Genomic DNA, 21,810 nt, shown 5'->3' with positions numbered 1-21,810 from the left:
AAAAAAAAAAAAAAAAATGTAAAGAAAATCAAGTTGGGTAATCTTGATTGTCAACTAGTGAAATCTCCCATATGCTCTCATAGGGGGCAGCACCACACTTAGAGAACCATTGTGTTGCAGCATATTAAGTGTTTGTGAGGTAAAAGGGGAGATATATCTATTTAATGTATATCTTTTATATCTTTATAATATGATTTGATATATCTGGGAAAGAAAATTAAGCTGGGTAATTTTGGTTATCAACTAGTGAAATCTCCCATATGCTCCCATGGGGACAGCACCACACTTAGATAACCATTGGGTTGCCGCATATTAAATGTTTGTGATGTAACATTTGAAGGGGTGATATGTTTATATAATGCATTGTGCTTTTAATAGAATTAGTCTTTTTTTAACTTTTCTAAACTTTTAGAGTTTTGATACTCTGTTGTATAATTTCAGTGCCGTATTTCGCTTTGAAAGCCCAAAGATATCGTCCTTCACATTACCCTCTCATGCACTCAGTTTTCTCGTTAGTGTGGTTAAAGTAAACATGAGACAATACAAATAACCCGTGGGATGTTTGGTTTGTTTCATGCTGACAGTGTCATAGAACTTTCTGAATGGATTGTTTGCTTGAGTGCTCAGAGGAACATAATCATCAGTAGTATAATAAAGCCTGTAATATACTGATAAAAAACACATTATTGCTTTAGGTCAAAGACTAGTGGTTATAGTTCAACCATTCAAACACAATTCTTTGTTTATGCAGATACATACGGTCTTCACTCATTATTTGATTTCATTAAATTTGCAGTTATCAAAAAGGTTATTTAGAGAAGCATGACACATGTAAGATGGTAGAATTGTGTCAACCAGCAGATTTTAATGTCTCGTTTATACCACAGTAGATATCAAGTCTGTTTTATGTTATTTACACTTGAGAGGAGTGAATTGTGAAGCTGTTTGCACTGATGCCAACCCAAATAGAAAATAATCTAATTAAATTAAGTACTATTTATTTATCAACAAATATGTATTTCCACATGGTTATTTAATAAAACAAACTTTTCTAGCAAATAAACGTATCACAACATAAACCCAGTAACTTAATATCAAATTACTCATACTGCGATATAACATCTTGGTCATACTGCTTACCCTAGACACATAGTTATTTTATGTGATGATATTTTCATGTGCCATTGTTGACACTGGAAAATGTGCTAATGTGTGTCAGTTTAAAGGGATTAAAGGGATTGAACCAGCTGTTTTATTATTACCAAAATTATTATTATTATTATTATTATTATAATGACGACAATGACGACATCTCTGCGAAAGTATTGCTGGTTTGGTTGTAGGATATTTTGAATACTGTGTTGGCGTAATGGATAACTGTGATGTGTGTTTCTTCGTGATGGCTGCCTGCTGAATGAGGTCAGCAGTTTGGAATTTGTGCTGAGTAACAGCAGAAAAATTCAGATCATGTGACTGATGATGACAGCAAACTGCAGTGATACATACCTACACGTACCTACGCTTTCAAAATACACACTAATTTGTCCGTTTTTGCGGTTTTTTAGCATTTAGACGAAGGCAGAAGTCTTTGACAAAAGCTTTGGTTTTGTTGCAGGTAAAGACACATCTGATTGTCAAATGCATGTATGGAATGGAGGAAGCTGCTCATTATCCATCACATGAGCCTGTTTGCTTGTGTCTGTCACAGGGCGTATGCGGCCAACAAGGAGTCTCACGCCACGCTTGTGTTCCATAACCTGCTGGGGGAGATCGATCAGCAGTACAGCCGCTTCCTGCAGGAGAACAATGTCCTGTACCAACACAACCTGCGGCGCATCAAACAGCACCTGCAGAGCAAGTATCTGGAGAAGCCCATGGAGATCGCCCGCATCGTGGCCCGCTGCCTGTGGGAAGAGCAGCGTCTGCTGCAGACGGCCACCACTGCACAGCAGGTAGACACACACACACATAATCATACATGCACAACTACAATCATGAATAGGCACATTTAAACACATACAGATGAATGATGTATTTACTCGTGGGTGATATACTCAATGGGGTTCTATGGTAAATACATTTTAAGAGAGAAAATTGCTTTTTTTTTTTTTTTAAACCTTCCATCTGGGTTTAATTTATAAATAAATTCACAATTAAATTACACACAGTATACATATTTTTATACTCCCCAAACCAGTTTTCAGGTCCTTTCTAGTCAAACACACAGTAATAGTACATATAAAGTGCTTGGAAATGGATTCCACTTTGTAAGGACATATTCAGATTTCTGTTTCTCCAATTTCTTTCACATCTCTAGGATGGCCAGGTTGCCCATCCCACTGGCACTGTGGTGACAGAAAAACAGCAGATACTGGAACACAACCTGCAGGATATTAGGAAGAGAGTACAGGTTGGTACATAAAATCACACTTTAATTGACCAACCTTGATTTGTCTTGTTCGCAATTACAGGTACATATGCACCCCTTTATCATCTCCCCAAAAGTTGCTGTTTTAAACACAAAAATCTGTTCTTTAATGGCATTTATCTTGCAAAGGGGTTTTCAAACTTGTGATGCCACAGACCCTCAGATATAATGATCCTCTTGCAAGTGATCTTCTCCCTAAAATATTAAGGCAGCTAGATGTTTTTTTATGTATAAAGACTAATTTTTGTTTACCCATTTTGTTTTTTTGGAAAATATTTATTTTTTATTATGTTGTTGACACTATATTTTTTTCTGTTCACTGTTATAGTATTGATAGATGCGAAAACCTGAAGAGATGCAACTAGGGCTGTCAATAGAATAGAAGAATTGTGATTAATCTACTGATTTCTGACCATTTCTTATATAAGCTGTGATTTAAAAAAATGTAAAAAAAAAAATGTAATGCCTACTGTATTTATTGACCCTTTTTTTAGCATTATTTGACCTTTTTTCTTCATTTTTCATTGAAATATTCCACAAACCCCCTAGCACCCCGTTATAGCCTCAGTTTGAAAGCCCTTTTTTAACATATTGCCCTTGAGCACAAAATATGAGGGTCTCATATTTTACCCCTTGTGGGGTACAACCTCTCACTCATCCAGCTGCCTTACTCTTTCTATACAGGATATGGAGCAGAAGATGAAGATGTTGGAAAATCTGCAAGATGATTTTGACTTCAACTACAAAACTCTTAAAAGTGCTGGAGGTATGATAAGTACATGTTCCTGTCATTTTTTCCTGTCTCAAATAACCTCAATCACTGATAAAATCTCATCAAATCTGTTACGATTCAGAGTTGTCCCAGGACCTGAATGGAAACAGCCAGGCAGCAGCCACCAGGCAGAAGATGTCTCAGCTGGAGCAGATGCTGAGTGCTCTGGATCAGCTGAGGAGGGTGAGATACAGAATCAAGTCACAAAATACAGGGTTTTGAAAATACCGCCCAGTGAGTCGTTCATTCCATTCACACTGATCACCCAAGGGTCAAAAGTTCAACATTTTTTTTCAAAATAGCAAATAGTGACTGAGATGGCAGGGCTGCTGTCTGCCATGGACTTTGTGCAGAAGAATCTGACAGATGAAGAACTGGCCGACTGGAAGAGGAGACAGCAGATCGCCTGCATTGGAGGACCACCGAACATCTGCCTGGACCGCTTAGAGACATGGTACACAGTCCATTCATATCCAAACCTGCTTTTAAATCTCACCTTTTTGTGGATTGGTTTATTTTTTTTAAATCGCTATGTTTTTCAGGATCACCTCTTTGGCTGAGTCACAGTTGCAGATAAGACAGCAGATCAAGAAACTGGAGGAGCTTCAACAGAAGGTCTCCTACAAAGGAGATCCGATTATTCAACACCGCCCAGCTCTGGAGGAGAAGATCGTAGACCTGTTCCGCAGCCTTATGAAGAGGTTTGAAATCACTAACTCGGTGTGTAAACTTTCTAATGCAACGAAGCAGGATCTGATCATTAATGTTTGCTTGTGTCACTGCAGTGCGTTTGTTGTTGAGAGGCAGCCTTGTATGCCCATGCACCCTGACCGACCACTTGTCATCAAAACAGGAGTTCAGTTCACCACCAAAGTCAGGTGGGTACACACAGAGGTGAGTCATAAGGGAAAGACGTCTAGACCCAAATTGTACATTTTTCCACCTCCTCTCTTTCAGGTTACTTGTGAAATTCCCAGAGTTGAATTACCAGCTGAAAATAAAAGTGTGTATTGACAAGTAAGTCCCACATCCTGCCTGTGACATCAGAATGAAATGACTTTGACGTGCCAGTTTTTAATATTTTCCTCCTGTGTTCTGCAGGGAGTCAGGTGACGGGGCAGCCATCCGAGGGTGAGTTTTGAGGTTAAAACGATTAAATTGTCATATGGTTATTTGTTGTTATAGGCTGATTTCAAAAATTGGCTAGTATTTGGGCATTCAAATAAATATTTCAGATATTTTGTAGAAGTTTAATTTTTATCATCAATTTAAATTGCACGATTACAAAAAAATTTGTGAAAAGAAGTCTCCTCCTTGCTAGTTCCTGTAAAAGTTTTTGCATTGTAGAGTCCTCTGTTTCTTTTCCTTTAGTTCACGAAAGTTCAACATCCTTGGCACCAACACGAAGGTGATGAACATGGAGGAATCCAACAATGGCAGCCTGTCAGCAGAGTTCAAACATCTGGTAAGCTCAGCCATTACGCCAGTCTTTTTTTCCGGAGCGCAGAACTGTATGTTTTTTGGAATTTGTGAGTTGCATGGGACACTGTTGGCCCTCGGAAGCAAATTTAAACTCTCTTAAAACACACTTTTTAAACACTGTATTTATTTGTGTACTAATAATGTCCAGTATTGAATATATTTAATCACAAGCATGTTCTTTAGTGATTATATTTTTCTTCGTAAACAAGTACACTAACATTTGAACTTTTATTAGAGGCAGAAATGATGGTTGACTGAGACAGTCATCATTTGTGTAAAAACAAAACAAGGTTACACTTTATTTTAAGGTGTCCTTGTTACAGTGTCCTTATAATACGGAGTAATATTAATTAATTACATGTACTTACTATATGTTAGGGTTTAGCTTAGGGTTACTTGCATGTAATTATGCATAATTAATTGTTATTATAATAGTAAGTATTAGTAATTATAACAGTACATGTAATATGTGTAACAAGGATACCTTAAAATAAAGTGCCCCCCACACACACCAAAAAAATAAATAAATCACCCAGTATTGTTTATTGTTTATTTGGATCCCCATTATCTTCCACAGAGTGGTTGCTAGTCTTCCTGGGGTCCAGAAATCAATTCAAGACAAACAGTCTTACAAATAAATAAAAAACAATCAAGAATACAATTTCACTTGTCCCATCACAAAACTATACATCTCAGCAATTGCAGCACTTAAAATGTACATCTACAAAACTATACTCTCAGCAGTAGCAGCAGTCAAAATATACATCTACATATTTATAAGTAAATCTTCACATTTTCTTTCTTAATACATACAGTATGTGCAGTTACTCTTTCATATATTTATTGGAACCATATTCCAAACGACAGAACCTCGATAAAGTACAGTCTTTTTCATCAGATTTGTTTGTGGACGCAGTAAAGAAAGTTGAGCCTTACTTACTTGACGTGTTTTATAATCATGTCTAAGTCCCACATAAACAAGCTTTTCAAAGAAAAAACAAGGAGTTTGATACTTGATTACTTTATGAAAATATACCAACTATCGTAAATGTAATGTGACCTTCACCAGCAACCATGATAACTTTCTATGCATATCACTAACATTAGCCCGAAATGGATAATGAAGCACTAGTCTGGCTGCTCTATTCTGAACCATCTGAAGTTTTTTTTTTTAGGTGTTTCTCAGATGCACTTGACCATACCATAGAACAGTACTCAAGATGCGATAAAACTAATGACTGTACCACATCTTTTTAAACTAAAGATGGAATAAATTCTGAACATTTCCTGGCCACCGCTATACCTTTTCCCATAGTGCTTACTATATAGTCTATATGTTTGGACCAGGACATTTGTTACTTGTTCCACTGAAAGTGACGTGACATGTGGCCAAGTATGGTGACCCATACTTGGAATTAGTGCTCTGCATTTAACCCATCCAAAGTGCACATACACAGCAGTGAACACATACAAACCGTGAACACACACCTGGAGCAGTGGGCAGCCATTTATGCTGTGGCGCCCGGGGAGCAGTTGGGGGTTTGGTGCCTTGCTCAAGGGCACCTCAGTCGTGGTTGAAGGTGGGAGAGAGTGCTGTACATTCACTCCCCCCACCTACAATCCCTGCCGGTACGAGACTCGAACCCGCAACCTTTGGGTTACAAGTCCGACTCTCTAACCATTAGGCCACGACTTCCCGTTCTGGCACCCCATTAATAAATAAATTCAAATCAGCAGCCTTAGTCATATTATTTTTATAACTAAAAACAATACATTTAGTTTTTTCTATATTTAAAATTAGTTTATTAAATCGAACCCACTTCGTAATTGTTAACAGCCCATCACTTAAATTTTCTTGAAGCTCAGTTAATGTATGTGCAGCAGAAAACATTGTAGAATCATCAGCATACATAACTATATTTGCCTTATCAACAACATATGGTAAATCGTTTATAAAGATAGAGAACAATAATGGACCTAAACAACTCCCTTGTGGAACACCACAATAGGTATTTTTAGCCTCCGAGAAAGAACCATTATAAAACACTCTCTGTCTTCTATTAGAAAGATAACTTCCAATCCAGTCAAGAGCTGTGAGTGAAAAACCATAACATTTAAGTTTAGCAATAAGAATATCATGGTCAATAACTTCAAAAGCTGCTGTATAGTCTATTAAAACAGCACCAACCAATTTCTTATCATCTAGACATGCTAACCATTCATCTGTCATGTGTATAAGAGCGGTACTTGTGGAGTGTCCTGGTCTGTAAGCATGTTGTGGATTAGTAAGTAATCCATTCATTCTAAAATATTGTCAAATTTGCTTAAAAATAATCTTCTCCAAGAGCTTGCTCAAAATAGGAAGTATACTTAATTGGCCTACAGTTAGGACCTGAAAAGTAAGTTTTTCCCTTTTTTAGTAATGGTATAATTTTAGATTCTTTCCAAAGATTTGGCTATACACCACTAAGCAAACATCTATTAAATATATGACAAATTGGTTGAGAGAGCTGATTAGCTAGTATTTTCAGAAATGTACCATCCAAAATATCAACTCCACAAGATTTGTCATCTGGAATTAAAAGCAACATCTGTTCTACTGTATTTTGATCAATGGGACTAAAATTAAAACAACACATTTTATCTTTCATCATTTTAACAATAAGATTACACACTAATTGTAAATTGTTGCTATACATGCTAATCGTAAATCATTCACTTTATTAATGAAAAAAGTGTTAAAATTAGCTATATCTAAGGGTTTAATGATAAACCCTTACCTAATGTGTAGGAAGACACAATTTTCAAGGGTGTGTGGAAAACACATCCTTGAAAATTGTCTTCCTACACATTATTTCATTTAGTGTTTTCCACATTTTCTTACTATCACCAGTAAATCAGTAGATTTATTTCACTTCTTGTTAAGCTCACCATAGGTTAAAATTTTAAATAAAAGCATCTAAGCATAAAAGGTGTTTAAATAATTAAAAAATATTAAAGATATATTTAAAAAAATATTTCTATTTTCATAAAAATCAACCCCTGGGACATAAAGTGCCTGTAGATTTGTGCATTTTTACAGTAAATTGCTTATTATATTTTTATTCATAAAAAAAAAACAGTTAATTGAATCTGCCCTACAAATTTCAAGAAGACTAGATCAGCTGTTGGCTGAATGTTGCTTGAATTAGTCCTGATTTGTTCTTCTGTCTTTCAGACTCTTCGAGAGCAGAGATGTGGCAATGGAGGCCGAACCAACAGTGACGTAAGTCTTTGTATAATTAGCATTATGCCACAGTTATTAATTTGATTCAGGGTTTCTAGTGAAGAAGTCAGTGTAAACATTGACCTTTGCCCTCTGAACTACAGGCGTCTCTGATAGTGACCGAAGAACTGCATCTGATCACGTTTGAGACAGAGGTCTACCACCAAGGACTAAAGATCGACCTTGAGGTGAAAAACCACATCCATAAACAACACTCACTGGATGCTTAAATGATTAGTTCATTTAAAAATTATGCTTTCATTTTTATCAGTATTTTAGAATGAAATAAAATGTCAGACAGGTCTTATCATGACAGGGTTCCTGTCACAAAGGCGCTGTCCTGTTGGGCTGTTTATCAAATCAAAGATGATAATAATATTAAACTCTCGAGTACCGATTAAGTCCATCACACTGCTGCTGTTGATTGATTCAGCGTACTGAAAGCCAATAAGGTCATTGTGATAGGCTGTCGTCATGGTACCAGCAGTGGGAGGATATGAATATGTAACCAGGCAGCGTGTCCTTGGGTGGTCTGCCGCTTATTAAACCCCTAAACGCACACAGTGCTGCCTACATGCCTATTATGTGCTGATAAGAGAACATGCAAAATCATTCGTTTCCTGTGGATGGACACAACAGGGTCACATAAAATACCAACACACACAGCAGGTTAATTAAACGAGATAATTAAGCCATTCGGCTCTGTTTGCTTGAGAATTATTCAGCCTCAGGTCTCAGATTTCCGACTGAGCAAGCTGTACAAAAATAGCAGGATTTGTTATTCTAGATTATATGTAAATGTCTTTTATCTCTGTGCAGACACATTCTCTCCCAGTGGTGGTCATCTCTAATATCTGTCAAATGCCAAACGCATGGGCGTCCATCCTGTGGTACAACATGCTGACCAACCATCCTAAGGTTTGAAATGAATCCACAGCGAGCCGTACTTACTGTTATCACAAGAGCTTGTGTAAGTTACTGAGAATTCTTCCTCTCTGTCTTCACAGAACGTGAATTTCTTCACCAAACCTCCAGTAGGAACGTGGGATCAGGTGGCTGAGGTGCTCAGCTGGCAGTTTTCATCCACAACCAAGAGAGGACTTACCATCGAGCAGCTCACCACACTTGCAGAGAAACTTCTGGGTATGTGTTATAGTGGAGTTAAAAAAGTATTGAATATCTACATTTTTTTCCATTTAAGCCTGTAAATAAATAAGTTGGAGGACGCTGACAAAAAAAGAGAAACAAAATGAAGAAATATATAAACTTTTCTCTGAAATTGTTATGCTGATTTACTAATTTGTAATTTAAAAAATATGAAAATAATTGGAAAATAGAAGCATTTTTAGTTCTGTTCAGTGGTTTTATTAGTATTAATCACATCATTTATTTGGCTTTGATAATATTGAATTTTTTTATACACTACCGTTTAGGGATGGAACGATTACCGGTTTCACTAGTAAGTAATCCATTCATTCTAAAATATTGTCAAATTTGCTTAAAAATAATCTTCTCCAAGAGCTTGCTCAAAATAGGAAGTATACTTAATTGGCCTACAGTTAGGACCTGAAAAGTAAGTTTTTCCCTTTTTTAGTAATGGTATAATTTTAGATTCTTTCCAAAGATTTGGCTATACACCACTAAGCAAACATCTATTAAATATATGACAAATTGGTTGAGAGAGCTGATTAGCTAGTATTTTCAGAAATGTACCATCCAAAAAATCAACTCCACAAGATTTGTCATCTGGAATTAAAAGCAACATCTGTTCTACTGTATTTTGATCAATGGGACTAAAATTAAAACAACACATTTTATCTTTCATCATTTTAACAATAAGATTACACACTAATTGTAAATTGTTGCTATACATGCTAATCGTAAATCATTCACTTTATTAATGAAAAAAGTGTTAAAATTAGCTATATCTAAGGGTTTAATGATAAACCCTTACCTAATGTGTAGGAAGACACAATTTTCAAGGGTGTGTGGAAAACACATCCTTGAAAATTGTCTTCCTACACATTATTTCATTTAGTGTTTTCCACATTTTCTTACTATCACCAGTAAATCAGTAGATTTATTTCACTTCTTGTTAAGCTCACCATAGGTTAAAATTTTAAATAAAAGCATCTAAGCATAAAAGGTGTTTAAATAATTAAAAAATATTAAAGATATATTTAAAAAAATATTTCTATTTTCATAAAAATCAACCCCTGGGACATAAAGTGCCTGTAGATTTGTGCATTTTTACAGTAAATTGCTTATTATATTTTTATTCATAAAAAAAAAACAGTTAATTGAATCTGCCCTACAAATTTCAAGAAGACTAGATCAGCTGTTGGCTGAATGTTGCTTGAATTAGTCCTGATTTGTTCTTCTGTCTTTCAGACTCTTCGAGAGCAGAGATGTGGCAATGGAGGCCGAACCAACAGTGACGTAAGTCTTTGTATAATTAGCATTATGCCACAGTTATTAATTTGATTCAGGGTTTCTAGTGAAGAAGTCAGTGTAAACATTGACCTTTGCCCTCTGAACTACAGGCGTCTCTGATAGTGACCGAAGAACTGCATCTGATCACGTTTGAGACAGAGGTCTACCACCAAGGACTAAAGATCGACCTTGAGGTGAAAAACCACATCCATAAACAACACTCACTGGATGCTTAAATGATTAGTTCATTTAAAAATTATGCTTTCATTTTTATCAGTATTTTAGAATGAAATAAAATGTCAGACAGGTCTTATCATGACAGGGTTCCTGTCACAAAGGCGCTGTCCTGTTGGGCTGTTTATCAAATCAAAGATGATAATAATATTAAACTCTCGAGTACCGATTAAGTCCATCACACTGCTGCTGTTGATTGATTCAGCGTACTGAAAGCCAATAAGGTCATTGTGATAGGCTGTCGTCATGGTACCAGCAGTGGGAGGATATGAATATGTAACCAGGCAGCGTGTCCTTGGGTGGTCTGCCGCTTATTAAACCCCTAAACGCACACAGTGCTGCCTACATGCCTATTATGTGCTGATAAGAGAACATGCAAAATCATTCGTTTCCTGTGGATGGACACAACAGGGTCACATAAAATACCAACACACACAGCAGGTTAATTAAACGAGATAATTAAGCCATTCGGCTCTGTTTGCTTGAGAATTATTCAGCCTCAGGTCTCAGATTTCCGACTGAGCAAGCTGTACAAAAATAGCAGGATTTGTTATTCTAGATTATATGTAAATGTCTTTTATCTCTGTGCAGACACATTCTCTCCCAGTGGTGGTCATCTCTAATATCTGTCAAATGCCAAACGCATGGGCGTCCATCCTGTGGTACAACATGCTGACCAACCATCCTAAGGTTTGAAATGAATCCACAGCGAGCCGTACTTACTGTTATCACAAGAGCTTGTGTAAGTTACTGAGAATTCTTCCTCTCTGTCTTCACAGAACGTGAATTTCTTCACCAAACCTCCAGTAGGAACGTGGGATCAGGTGGCTGAGGTGCTCAGCTGGCAGTTTTCATCCACAACCAAGAGAGGACTTACCATCGAGCAGCTCACCACACTTCTTCTGGGTATTCTGGGTATGTGTTATAGTGGAGTTAAAAAAGTATTGAATATCTACATTTTTTTCCATTTAATAAATAAGATAAATAAGTTGGAGGACGCTGACAAAAAAAGAGAAACAAAATGAAGAAATATATAAACTTTTCTCTGAAATTGTTATGCTGATTTACTAATTTGTAATTTAAAAAATATGAAAATAATTGGAAAATAGAAGCATTTTTAGTTCTGTTCAGTGGTTTTATTAGTATTAATCACATCATTTATTTGGCTTTGATAATATTGAATTTTTTTATACACTACCGTTTAGGGATGGAACGATTACCGGTTTCACGATAAATCACGATAAAATGCCCTGACGGTTAGTATTATCGTTTAAAATTTCATTATCATCAAAACCGTATTTGATTATCACGATTTTGAAAACTCGCGGTAAATCCTGTCCAGCCAGCATCAGTCTGACGCAGAAGCAGCATGCAATGTTGTTGTTGTTGTTTTTTTTTGCACGAGACGAAATGGCGGAAGGCGACAGCGCTCGGGAGATTTTTCAGCCATCTAAGAGGACCAAATCGGTGGTCTGGTCGTATTTTGGCTTTTACAAGAGTCCTGAAGGCAATTTAATCGAGGACGGTCACCCTGTCTGCTGATCTTGCAAGAAGAAAGTCGCTGCAAAAGGGGGAAACGCATCAAATTTGCTCAGCCATTATCGTGACCACCACCCACTGTTATATAGCGAATGCAAGGTAACTTTTACCTCTATACCAAAATTACTGGGCAAATAATTGGACAAAAAAATATTGATTAGAGATTAAATATTTAGTTATCTCACTTGTAATTAACGCAAAGCTTCCGCGAAGAAAAGTTCTCAGCAAGTGGCTTTGAGCCAAGATGAACGAACGTTCAAACTATAAGGTTGACATTTACGGGATAATGTATTGTATATTCATAGTTAACTTATTACACAGATTTTTTTCAATACCAAAACTAACTGGGCAAATAATTGGACAAAAAATATTGATTAGAGATTAAATATTTCGTTATCTCACTTGTTTAACGCAAAGCTTCCGCGAAGAAAAGTTTGCAGCAAGTGGCTTTGAGCCAAGACGAATGAACGTTCAAACTATAAGGTTGACATTTAAGGGATAATGTATTGTATATTCATAGTTAACTTATTACACAGATTTTTTTTTTGTTTACCTATTATAATAATATATAAATACGGGGATATAAAATATTGAATTGAGATGAATGTTTTGAAATCTTACCCATTTATAAATCCATTATGAACAGTGTACAAAACAATCGTCAGGACAATATGATCACTACAGCAAAATTATAGTAGTATTAATACTAAATTCCTCTGATTTCATTTTCAATACAATCAAAAACTGAGACGCTGCATTTGAATGAAACGAGAGAGCCGCGTCCGAGCCTCTGCGGTGATACAAGAGACATGGGGCGAATTCCGAACAGAAGTGAGCATCCCTATGCCTTACTCCCTTCGAAGGGCAGAGCCCTTGAAGTGTGTTCTTTGAAGGGTGCAGGGCATTAATGTCTCGAATAAGCGTTTGAAACTCCCTTGGCGAATATATATATATATATATATATATATATACAATGTGATTTCCGTTTGTGATCATGTATATATAAGTGATTTATTATTATTATTATTAGGGCTTCATGTTAATGTTAATTTAATGTTTATGCTAAAAAAAAAGTGCATATAGCTGCTAATTGTATTTGTTGTTTGTTGATTTTCAAATATAAAACTTATTGAAATGTTTTCAGTGTGTGTATCAGTTCTTTTTGAACATTTTCATCTAATTTTAACAAAACCGTGATAGTATTGATAACCGTGATAACTTTGGTCACTATAATTGTGATATGAAATTTTCATACCGTTACATCCCTACTACCGTTTAAAGGTTTGGGTCAGCAAGATTTGACTTTGAATTTATTTGATTAAAAAAAACAGTAAAACAGTTATATTGTGAAATATTATTACAGTTTAAAATAGTTGTTTTCTATTTTAATATATTTTAAAATGTAATTTATTCCTGTGAGGGCAAAGCTGAATTTTCAGCATCATTACTCCAGCTTTCACTGTCACATGATCCTTCAGAAATCATTCTGATATACTGATTTGTTGCCATTATGCTGCTTAATATTTTGGTGGTAACATATGTCTTCATTTTGGATCAAAGACAGATGAACGTGTCTGCTGCAGTAGTGATTGGTTCAAGAGATTTTTTGGCGGGAGTATCCCTAGACAAAGCTCACTGCTTATGCATTACTTTTAGCTCTATAACAAATAGAAAAGGAACAACGTCATTTTTTAATTTGCACAGATTCGATGTCCTGCCTTCAAGCACTTAAGTCTTTGAAAACTGAACATCCTACAATTATTAGCATTCTAGAAGAATTTGACTCTTTAAAGAAACAAGATTTTTTGTTGGATACCTGGCCATATGGGATTGGTCGGCAATGAACAGGCAGATAAAGTGGCTAAGGAAGCTGTTCAGTTGGAAATAACAGAACGTATTATTCCAGTATCTGATATAAAACTTATATTGAATCTGTACATTAATAATAAATGTCAAATGGAATGCAATGAATGCATAAACAACAATCTCTATGAGGTGATTGAAAAGCAATTACTATTTTGACAATAGATATGTCCAGGTTGTGTATACAAGATGTTGTATTGGACATTCAAGACCCACTCGTTGATATTTATTGAAAGGGGAAGAGAAACCAGTTTGTGACTTGTGTAAGAAATGTAAAATATATTTTAACAGGATGTCCAATTTTAAATGACAATGTTTTTTCAGTACTATTGTTGGTACTTGTATGTTATTGTATAGTGATAAGTGATCGCTTCTTAAGAAAATGTTATATTATTGTAAATGATGTGATTGAAATGATACTGTTAATGTTGCCATGAATCTCTGTTTAATTGTGCATTTCTGTCTTTGTGTAGGTCCTTGTGTAAACTACTCTGGTTGCCAGATCACATGGGCCAAGTTCTGCAAAGTATGTTGCTATAACAAACATTTGTTCCCTATTCTGTGTTAAATTTAGAGCAGATCAGACCAGCTGATCCAGTTTCTTTCCTAAACATGTTGTGCTTGTGTTTGTGTGTTGCAGGAAAACATGGCAGGAAAAGGTTTCTCATTCTGGGTGTGGCTAGACAACATTATCGACCTAGTGAAGAAATATATTTTGGCTCTATGGAATGAAGGGTGAGAACTCCTGCTGCACTCTGCTGTGTGCATTCATGCAGTATTCATAGTTCATTACATCAATCACTGCTTCGGTGGATATATCGAGCTTTTGTGTGTGTGTGTTAGGTATATTATGGGCTTCATCAGTAAAGAAAGAGAGAGGGCAATCCTGAGCCCAAAGCCTCCTGGGACATTCCTGCTGCGCTTCAGTGAAAGCAGCAAAGAGGGAGGCATTACCTTCACCTGGGTCGAGAAGGACATCAATGGTAAATGCATTTCCATTAGAGATGCACCGATCGATCGGCCAGGGATCGGAATCGGCCGATTTTCCTCATGATAGGCCCGGATCGGTGATCGGCCGGTCAGTCTCACTTCTTTCCGATTCCGAGCCGATCCGTTTTGTTACCAGAGGCACAGTCAATAACGTCAGCCGCGCATTCTCGCTCTCTTCTCGCCGAAGACCCCTTCTCTCTCACACACATCTCATTCGCTCCGGTTAAATAGTGCTTGTATTGCGCATTATTTTAGTCATTCCCGCAGGTTTCGCGCATATAACAAACACGCGTGCACCACCACTGATCTATATTAGTGGAGAGCACAATCCGCGCGCTCAGTCTCAAACAGCTTGTGAGCCACAAATAACAAAATGAATGGCTAATTGCGCTAAAACGTTCAAATACATAATAAATTGTCAAAATGACCGTCTTGGCGAGTATCCAGTTAAACACAGTCAGTTTTGGAACGTTAAATAGTTGAGAAAGAGAACGCATGTTGTGTAACAGTAATAACCGTTACCTTACTCTCAAAAAAGTGTTGGTTATAAATCTGTTTTATAGGGAGGGAACCCCTAACTAGATTTTATCTAAGGCACAACAGAAGACATCAATAAGGCAAACTAGCTCTATATATAGCAAGCAATGACCAAAACCTGTCAAATCTATAAATAAAACAACAAATAAATGCTTCTCATTCATTTACCTCTTTTTATTTTTCAAACCCCTTAATACAACAAACATACATATTTCGACAACATAAACTCAGGACAGCAGACAAGTCAAAATCGTATCTGTTCTGATGTGATGACGACAATGATACAGTTGCTGAATGTTCATTCCACACAGTGTAGAAATCAATGTCCATGAAATCCAATGTCCAAGAATACCATCCAAAAATGTCCCCAGTGCAACACGTAATCCATGGTGTAGATCTCAATCCAAACACTGAGCAAGTCTTTAAAGTCACATTTGTGGTATAACCCGGTTCCAGAATCCACAACAGTTGTCAACATAATTCACAGCCTCAAAACCCACTTTAAAGTCATCCTTATGATGCAGGTCAAAAACAGGCATATGAATACAAGGATAAATCCCACAGAATGTGGAGTCCTTCTAAATAAAATGAAATAAATCACATTAGAAAAATAACTACCCATAAATTACCCAAAAGCATTCAATCAATACAAAACAAGAAACAATGCTTACTTCAGATTGAGCATAAAACTCAAGGTTTCTCAATCAGGACAAGTGATTGTTTGGAGCCATAAGCCATGCTTACTTCCCTCCATTACGAATCTGACTTCTTCTACTCCCTACACCCATTTTATATCTAAGAGTATAGCTCCATGTTGCCCCCTCATGGTGGGTAGTACAATTACAATATAAAAAAATGCTAACAGGTTTGTGACTGTTACAACTTTTTAATCCTTTTAAATTTTCTGGCAATTGTCTTTTACAGTGTAAGTATTAATATAATTATATATATAATTTATGCATGTATGTTTATTAAAACCCAAAAATACACATATACTTGTGTATGTATTGTGCATATCAGCATATTTTGATGGACTTTAGAATGACTATATATGTAAATTGCATACTGTTTATCTACAGTATAAGGATGTTATAATGTTAGGATGATATAATTATAAAGGCCAACAATATATGCTATAAGACCCCTTGCATTGACCCCAGTAACCACGAACATCTTCGAAAGACTCATCCTGCTTCTGTCTGATAAGAGCAGGGCTTAATTAAGCCGGATCCAGATCATCGTGCCAATGAAAGGCATTTGTGCTGACCTGTAGCGTGCATATATGTCATTAAAAAGCATGTAAATAAAAGTAAGAAATTAGATATGACTATTATTCATGCCAGGAGACCCGAGGAGAAATAGATGCCTGTTCTATGGTCTATTTTAAACAACTAAAATGAAAAGTAAGAACAGTATTATCTTAATTTTTATGCCATCGCACTGTTTATTGTTTTTCGCTTGCTCGTCACACGTCCACTCAACCACATCAAGCAAGCAGTTTTGCACTTAAAAGACATCTAATAACTGTCCAAACACAGCCCTGATGAGAGCGGAATGCACAGTGTTGCAAACTTAGGAATACTTGATTGTTTTTCTGAATTGTTTAATGTGAGTTTACTTGTATAAGCCACTTTTTGTGTGTGTGTGAAGTTATACTATATAAAAGAAAATATTTATATTTTTGTTTCAAGTTTAATGTTGTTGACTGATACAGTTCAAAAACAATAAAATACACTTAACCAGAAAAATACCAACTTTTTCTGTTGTGTGCAATAATAATCAATAGATAATTGATTATTGTGTTCACTTTACATTAAGGTGCACTTTCACAGGTTATTAACGTATATAATCGAAAGCGATGGTGCTCCTAATTCGCTCCTAATATAGCGATGCATAGGGGTACTTTGATGCCCTTTAATAGTGATGCACAAGGCGCCCGATCATGCTTCAGGTTTTGACACGGAGTTAAAATAATTCAGAGAATAGGTTGATATAGCAATAGTGTGGCAGTAAACAGTAGAAATTAGCTGAAATCTCTGCAGACTGTGCTGAAATTAAACCCGGATCGGTGATCGGCCGGTCAGTCTCACTTCTTTCCGATTCCGAGCCGATCCGTTTTGTTACCAGAGGCACAGTCAATAACGTCAGCCGCGCATTCTCGCTCTCTTCTCGCCGAAGACCCCTTCTCTCTCACACACATCTCATTCGCTCCGGTTAAATAGTGCTTGTATTGCGCATTATTTTAGTCATTCCCGCAGGTTTCGCGCATATAACAAACACGCGTGCACCACCACTGATCTATATTAATGGAGAGCACAATCCGCGCGCTCAGTCTCAAACAGCTTGTGAGCCACAAATAACAAAATGAATGGCTAACTGCGCTAAAACGTTCAAATACATAATAAATTGTCAAAATGACCGTCTTGGCGAGTATCCAGTTAAATATTGGGTCCGTGGATAAACTCTTAAAGGGACCGCAGTCCAATATTTATGCTGCTGTCTGTCATGTTAATCAGAGAACAAAAGACAAAGAAAATAATTTTCTGCTCTTGACTGAATACGTTTTATAACTTTAATGGTAAGCATTAATCTGTATTTAATTTTTACAATGAAGACTACAGATATTAAAGTAATCAAATGTAAAATAACACTGGATGTGTTATTTTACATTTGATTACTTTAATTTCTGTAGTATTTCTTAACTGAATAAAAACTTACTTAACCTGAAAGACTTAGTCTCGTAGTTCTCTTTATTCTATTGCATTTATTTGTGCTGTTGTTTGCAATTTTTTTTATTTGTTCTTATTTTATTACTGACGTTTTACTTGTGTTTTTTTATGAAAATAAAACATTGCGTTGAAGAAAAGTAGATTTTTGTTTGTATATGCTGTCAATTATAGTTCTTAAAAACGGAATCGGCAAAAATCGGTATCGGCAGATCACACAAAAAAAAAAACGGAAATCGGAATCGACCAAGAAAATTGCAATCGGTGCATCTCTAATTTCCATGTACATTATATTGTGTGTGTTGGCATAAGACTTCTCAAAATGATCTCTACATTGGAACCAATGTAAACAAATGATTTTATTTTGTTTTTCTTGTGATGTCAAAATTGATATTGGCAATCATGAAATTTCTCTGGCTTTGTCTCGACTACTGAAATTGACCGTAGTTGGAATATGTGAAGCATTCGTGCTCCTGTATGTATGTGCAGGTAAGACCCAGATCCAGTCGGTTGAACCGTACACTAAGCAGCAGCTCAACAGTATGTCTTTCGCTGAGATCATCATGGGCTACAAGATCATGGATGCCACCAACATCCTCGTCTCGCCGCTAGTCTATCTCTACCCCGATATCCCCAAGGAGGAGGCGTTTGGCAAGTACTGCCGCCCCGAGGCCCAGCCTGACACTGAATTCCCTGATCCTGGATGTGGTGAGTGTGTTAGCAGGAATATAGTTCATTCTGGCTTGGAATAACGGCACATCTGTCTGTTACTTGGCAAAGTTTGTCTCATTTCATTCTCATTTATTGTGGAAATTACTATTTTAGTATTTGCACTGAATGGTTGTGGTTTACCAGAAACTTTCAGCTTCTGAGGAAATTGTCTAAGAATAAGATTAGAGACAATGCAAAAGCATGACGTTAATCTTTGGTTAGACATGTTACAGTTTAAAAAATTTGGGGTCAGTAAGATTTCATTTTTTTATTTTTTTGAAAAATTGATGCTTTTATTCAGCAAGGACACATTAAATTTATATATAAAAAAAAAAAAAAAAAAAACGGTTTCAAGTAAATGCTGTTCTTTTTAATTCAAAAATATTAAAATTCCACAAAACCTTTAACAACACAACTGTATTCTACATTGATAACACTGATAAATGTAAAATTGTAAAATTAAACTACCGTTCAAATGTTTATGGTCAGTAAGATCAAAAGTTGACAGTGAAGACATATTCAGTGTTCCAAAAAAATCTAATAAATGCAGTTATTTCTATTCATCAAAGAAGCCTGAAAAAATATATCATGGTTTTCACTAAAATATTAAGCAACACAACTGTTTTAAACATTGATCTTGCTATTAAATGTTTCTTGAGCACCAAATCAGCATATTAGAATGATTTCTGAAGGATCATGTGACACTTCAGAAGACTTGGAATGTATCACAAGCGTTACATTGACTACTTTCTGACTTAAGTTTATTTGTTTATGTATTGAAAAAAAAAGAAAGAAAATTATACAGGTTTGAATGTTCATTATTGTGTGAACTGTTCCTCTAAGAAAAGAAACTGATTTTTAATGACAAAAGCTCACTGAAGACCTGAAAAATATGAATTCTCCTTGTTTTTTAACACAGTCATTTGTTGTTCTTTCAGTAATTCAGCCTTACCTGAAGACCAAGTTCATCTGTGTCACCCCGTGAGTAGCATTTCTTTCTTTAGTATGTGTGTGAATGATTGACCTTGCTGGAGTCTCTGTTTTCTCTCTCTGTCCTCTTGTAAACTTTGAAATCTCTGGTGACTCTTTAGACAGGAGCACATGCAAAGTACTCCTCTCAGTTCTCTTTACAACATGGATCAGAGATGTAGCTACTACTGAATCCACCAAGGACCCTTCACAGCATCCTTTAAACCACAATCTTGCACAAGAAGAGAGAGAGAGAGAAACCATGTGTGCTTTTTTTTTTTTTAGAAAAGTCTTACACATGATCAACAAAACAGCTAATTAAAGGAGGCTCAGGCTTTTTACATTTACTTGTATAAGCACACGTGACTTGTGGATAACTGTTGTATAAATACTTTGCAGCCATGTGATTTTCAGTTCTCAGTTTTAAAAAAATGAAGTGAAATATTTAAATCTAATTTTAAAAATCAAAATTATTTAAAAAAAATTCCACTTAAAATAAAAATGAACAGTTTACCTTAATATGTTCCTGAACAATATTTTGCACAATTCATGCTTTGTAGTCCACATAAAAAAAATGTTTGTCTTGTTAATCTTTGTTTGTCATAGACATTCCAAATACAACTTGATCTGCCTCTAAAACCACACCAAATGGGTTCTTAATGTTCATGTTGACTTTAAAATAATGAGACAGTCAGTTTTACATTGTGATACCATGTTTATTGACATAGTATATAATAAACTGTAACACATCAAACTGCACATGCCAATTACTGTACGTTAGGTAACAAGCTTGGCTACACAAAAACATTTGGATGGAATAAAAGCTGCTTCAAACTCAGTCCTACTTGAATCACGAATGCTTTCTGTGTTTGTAGAGGGCTTGGATTTTACTAGAGGTCATGTATGTGAGCGTGAGTGTGTGTGTGTGCGTGTGTGTGTGTGTGTTAGGCAGGCTATAAACTGACCTCTCTTCATAGGTGTCCTTCCGTCTTCATGGACTTCCCAGACAGTGAGCTGCTTGGAAACGGCTTCCCTGGGTAGGCACTAGGGAGCTGCTTTATGTGTGTGAATGAGACATGAACGCTTCTGGTCAAACACACTCCTGTAGGTGTCTGCTAACATAGATTCTTCCTTTTAACATCTCTAGAGCTTGACCGAGGGTTTCGGTTTACTCACTTCATCCCTTTATAACAAGAGATCTGGATGTCACTGAAACTTGATGTAACTGTAAAAGTTAGGATTGCTGATTCATAAGTCTCTTAGTCTCTATTTTGTGTCGGTGAACTAGTTCCTCTATAGACAAGGGAATATTTTTTGCAGTTTCTACTTCATTTCTAAGATCACAAGCTAACTTTTCTGTATCAGTATGCAAAATATTTTCACACTTTGGAAAGGGTCACCTTCTCTCTCCTATTCATTTCTTTTCCCATCTTCCAGTTTTCTCTTTTTTCCCCCTCATAGAAGTGCTATGAACTGAGTGTTTTGGTATATAAATGGTTTGCTTCCTCTGTATGTTAAACAATGTGGAGGAAATTGTTTCTGATGAAAACTGAAACTCATGTGACCCTTATTATGGCCCCGATTGGGGTAAGAAAGAAGTGTCTACAGGAACTTTCAATGTATCACAAATATGATGAAAACACTATTTCAACCCAATTCCAGTAAATCCCTCATTTACAACAAATATGAAAGCATAAAAAGCATTAAGTAGTATAAATAGTATCACCTGTTAGAAATGAAAATTATATAATTTTTATATAATTATAAATATAATTTACAAGTTACATTATATACCGTACATAGATAATCAGTGGTTGTTTTTATCAACAAAACAACAGCATTAACAGTAAAACTGGTAACA

The 21,810-nt window shown here is 36.0% G+C and overlaps 1 protein-coding gene across 4 annotated transcripts in view; it reads left to right on the top strand.

The window, feature by feature from the left end:
• stat3 (signal transducer and activator of transcription 3 (acute-phase response factor)) overlaps positions 1-21,810 on the top strand; it is a 46,837-nt gene that overhangs the window by 21,625 nt on the left and 3,402 nt on the right. Inside the window, exons 3-23 of one of the 4 annotated variants that reach the window (XR_001634424.1) lie at positions 1,709-1,952; positions 2,318-2,410; positions 3,113-3,194; positions 3,283-3,383; positions 3,503-3,654; positions 3,743-3,901; positions 3,986-4,078; positions 4,158-4,217; positions 4,302-4,331; positions 4,572-4,665; positions 7,900-7,947; positions 8,052-8,135; positions 8,767-8,865; positions 8,955-9,090; positions 14,490-14,542; positions 14,657-14,751; positions 14,860-14,999; positions 18,759-18,977; positions 19,919-19,961; positions 20,072-20,215; positions 20,371-20,381. Coding sequence is in view for 3 of the 4 variants with exons in the window: in XM_016488597.1 (XP_016344083.1) it covers positions 1,709-1,952; positions 2,318-2,410; positions 3,113-3,194; positions 3,283-3,383; positions 3,503-3,654; positions 3,743-3,901; positions 3,986-4,078; positions 4,158-4,217; positions 4,302-4,331; positions 4,572-4,665; positions 7,900-7,947; positions 8,052-8,135; positions 8,767-8,865; positions 8,955-9,090; positions 14,490-14,542; positions 14,657-14,751; positions 14,860-14,999; positions 18,759-18,977; positions 19,919-19,961; positions 20,072-20,141 (2,095 nt within the window). In the remaining variant the exon portion in view is untranslated. Of the gene's footprint in view, positions 1-1,708; positions 1,953-2,317; positions 2,411-3,112; positions 3,195-3,282; positions 3,384-3,502; positions 3,655-3,742; positions 3,902-3,985; positions 4,079-4,157; positions 4,218-4,301; positions 4,332-4,571; positions 4,666-7,899; positions 7,948-8,051; positions 8,136-8,766; positions 8,866-8,954; positions 9,091-14,489; positions 14,543-14,656; positions 14,752-14,859; positions 15,000-18,758; positions 18,978-19,918; positions 19,962-20,071; positions 20,224-20,370; positions 20,382-20,926; positions 20,987-21,810 lie in introns of those variants that run through there. The other 3 variants (XM_016488595.1, XM_016488597.1, XM_016488596.1) reach the window with 3 other exon arrangements.

The sequence above is a fragment of the Sinocyclocheilus anshuiensis genome, unplaced genomic scaffold, assembly GCF_001515605.1.
Source record: "Sinocyclocheilus anshuiensis isolate Anshui unplaced genomic scaffold, SAMN03320099.WGS_v1.1 scaffold461, whole genome shotgun sequence".
Lineage (NCBI taxonomy): Eukaryota > Metazoa > Chordata > Actinopteri > Cypriniformes > Cyprinidae > Sinocyclocheilus > Sinocyclocheilus anshuiensis.
This window is presented reverse-complemented; position numbering and strand designations above follow the sequence as displayed.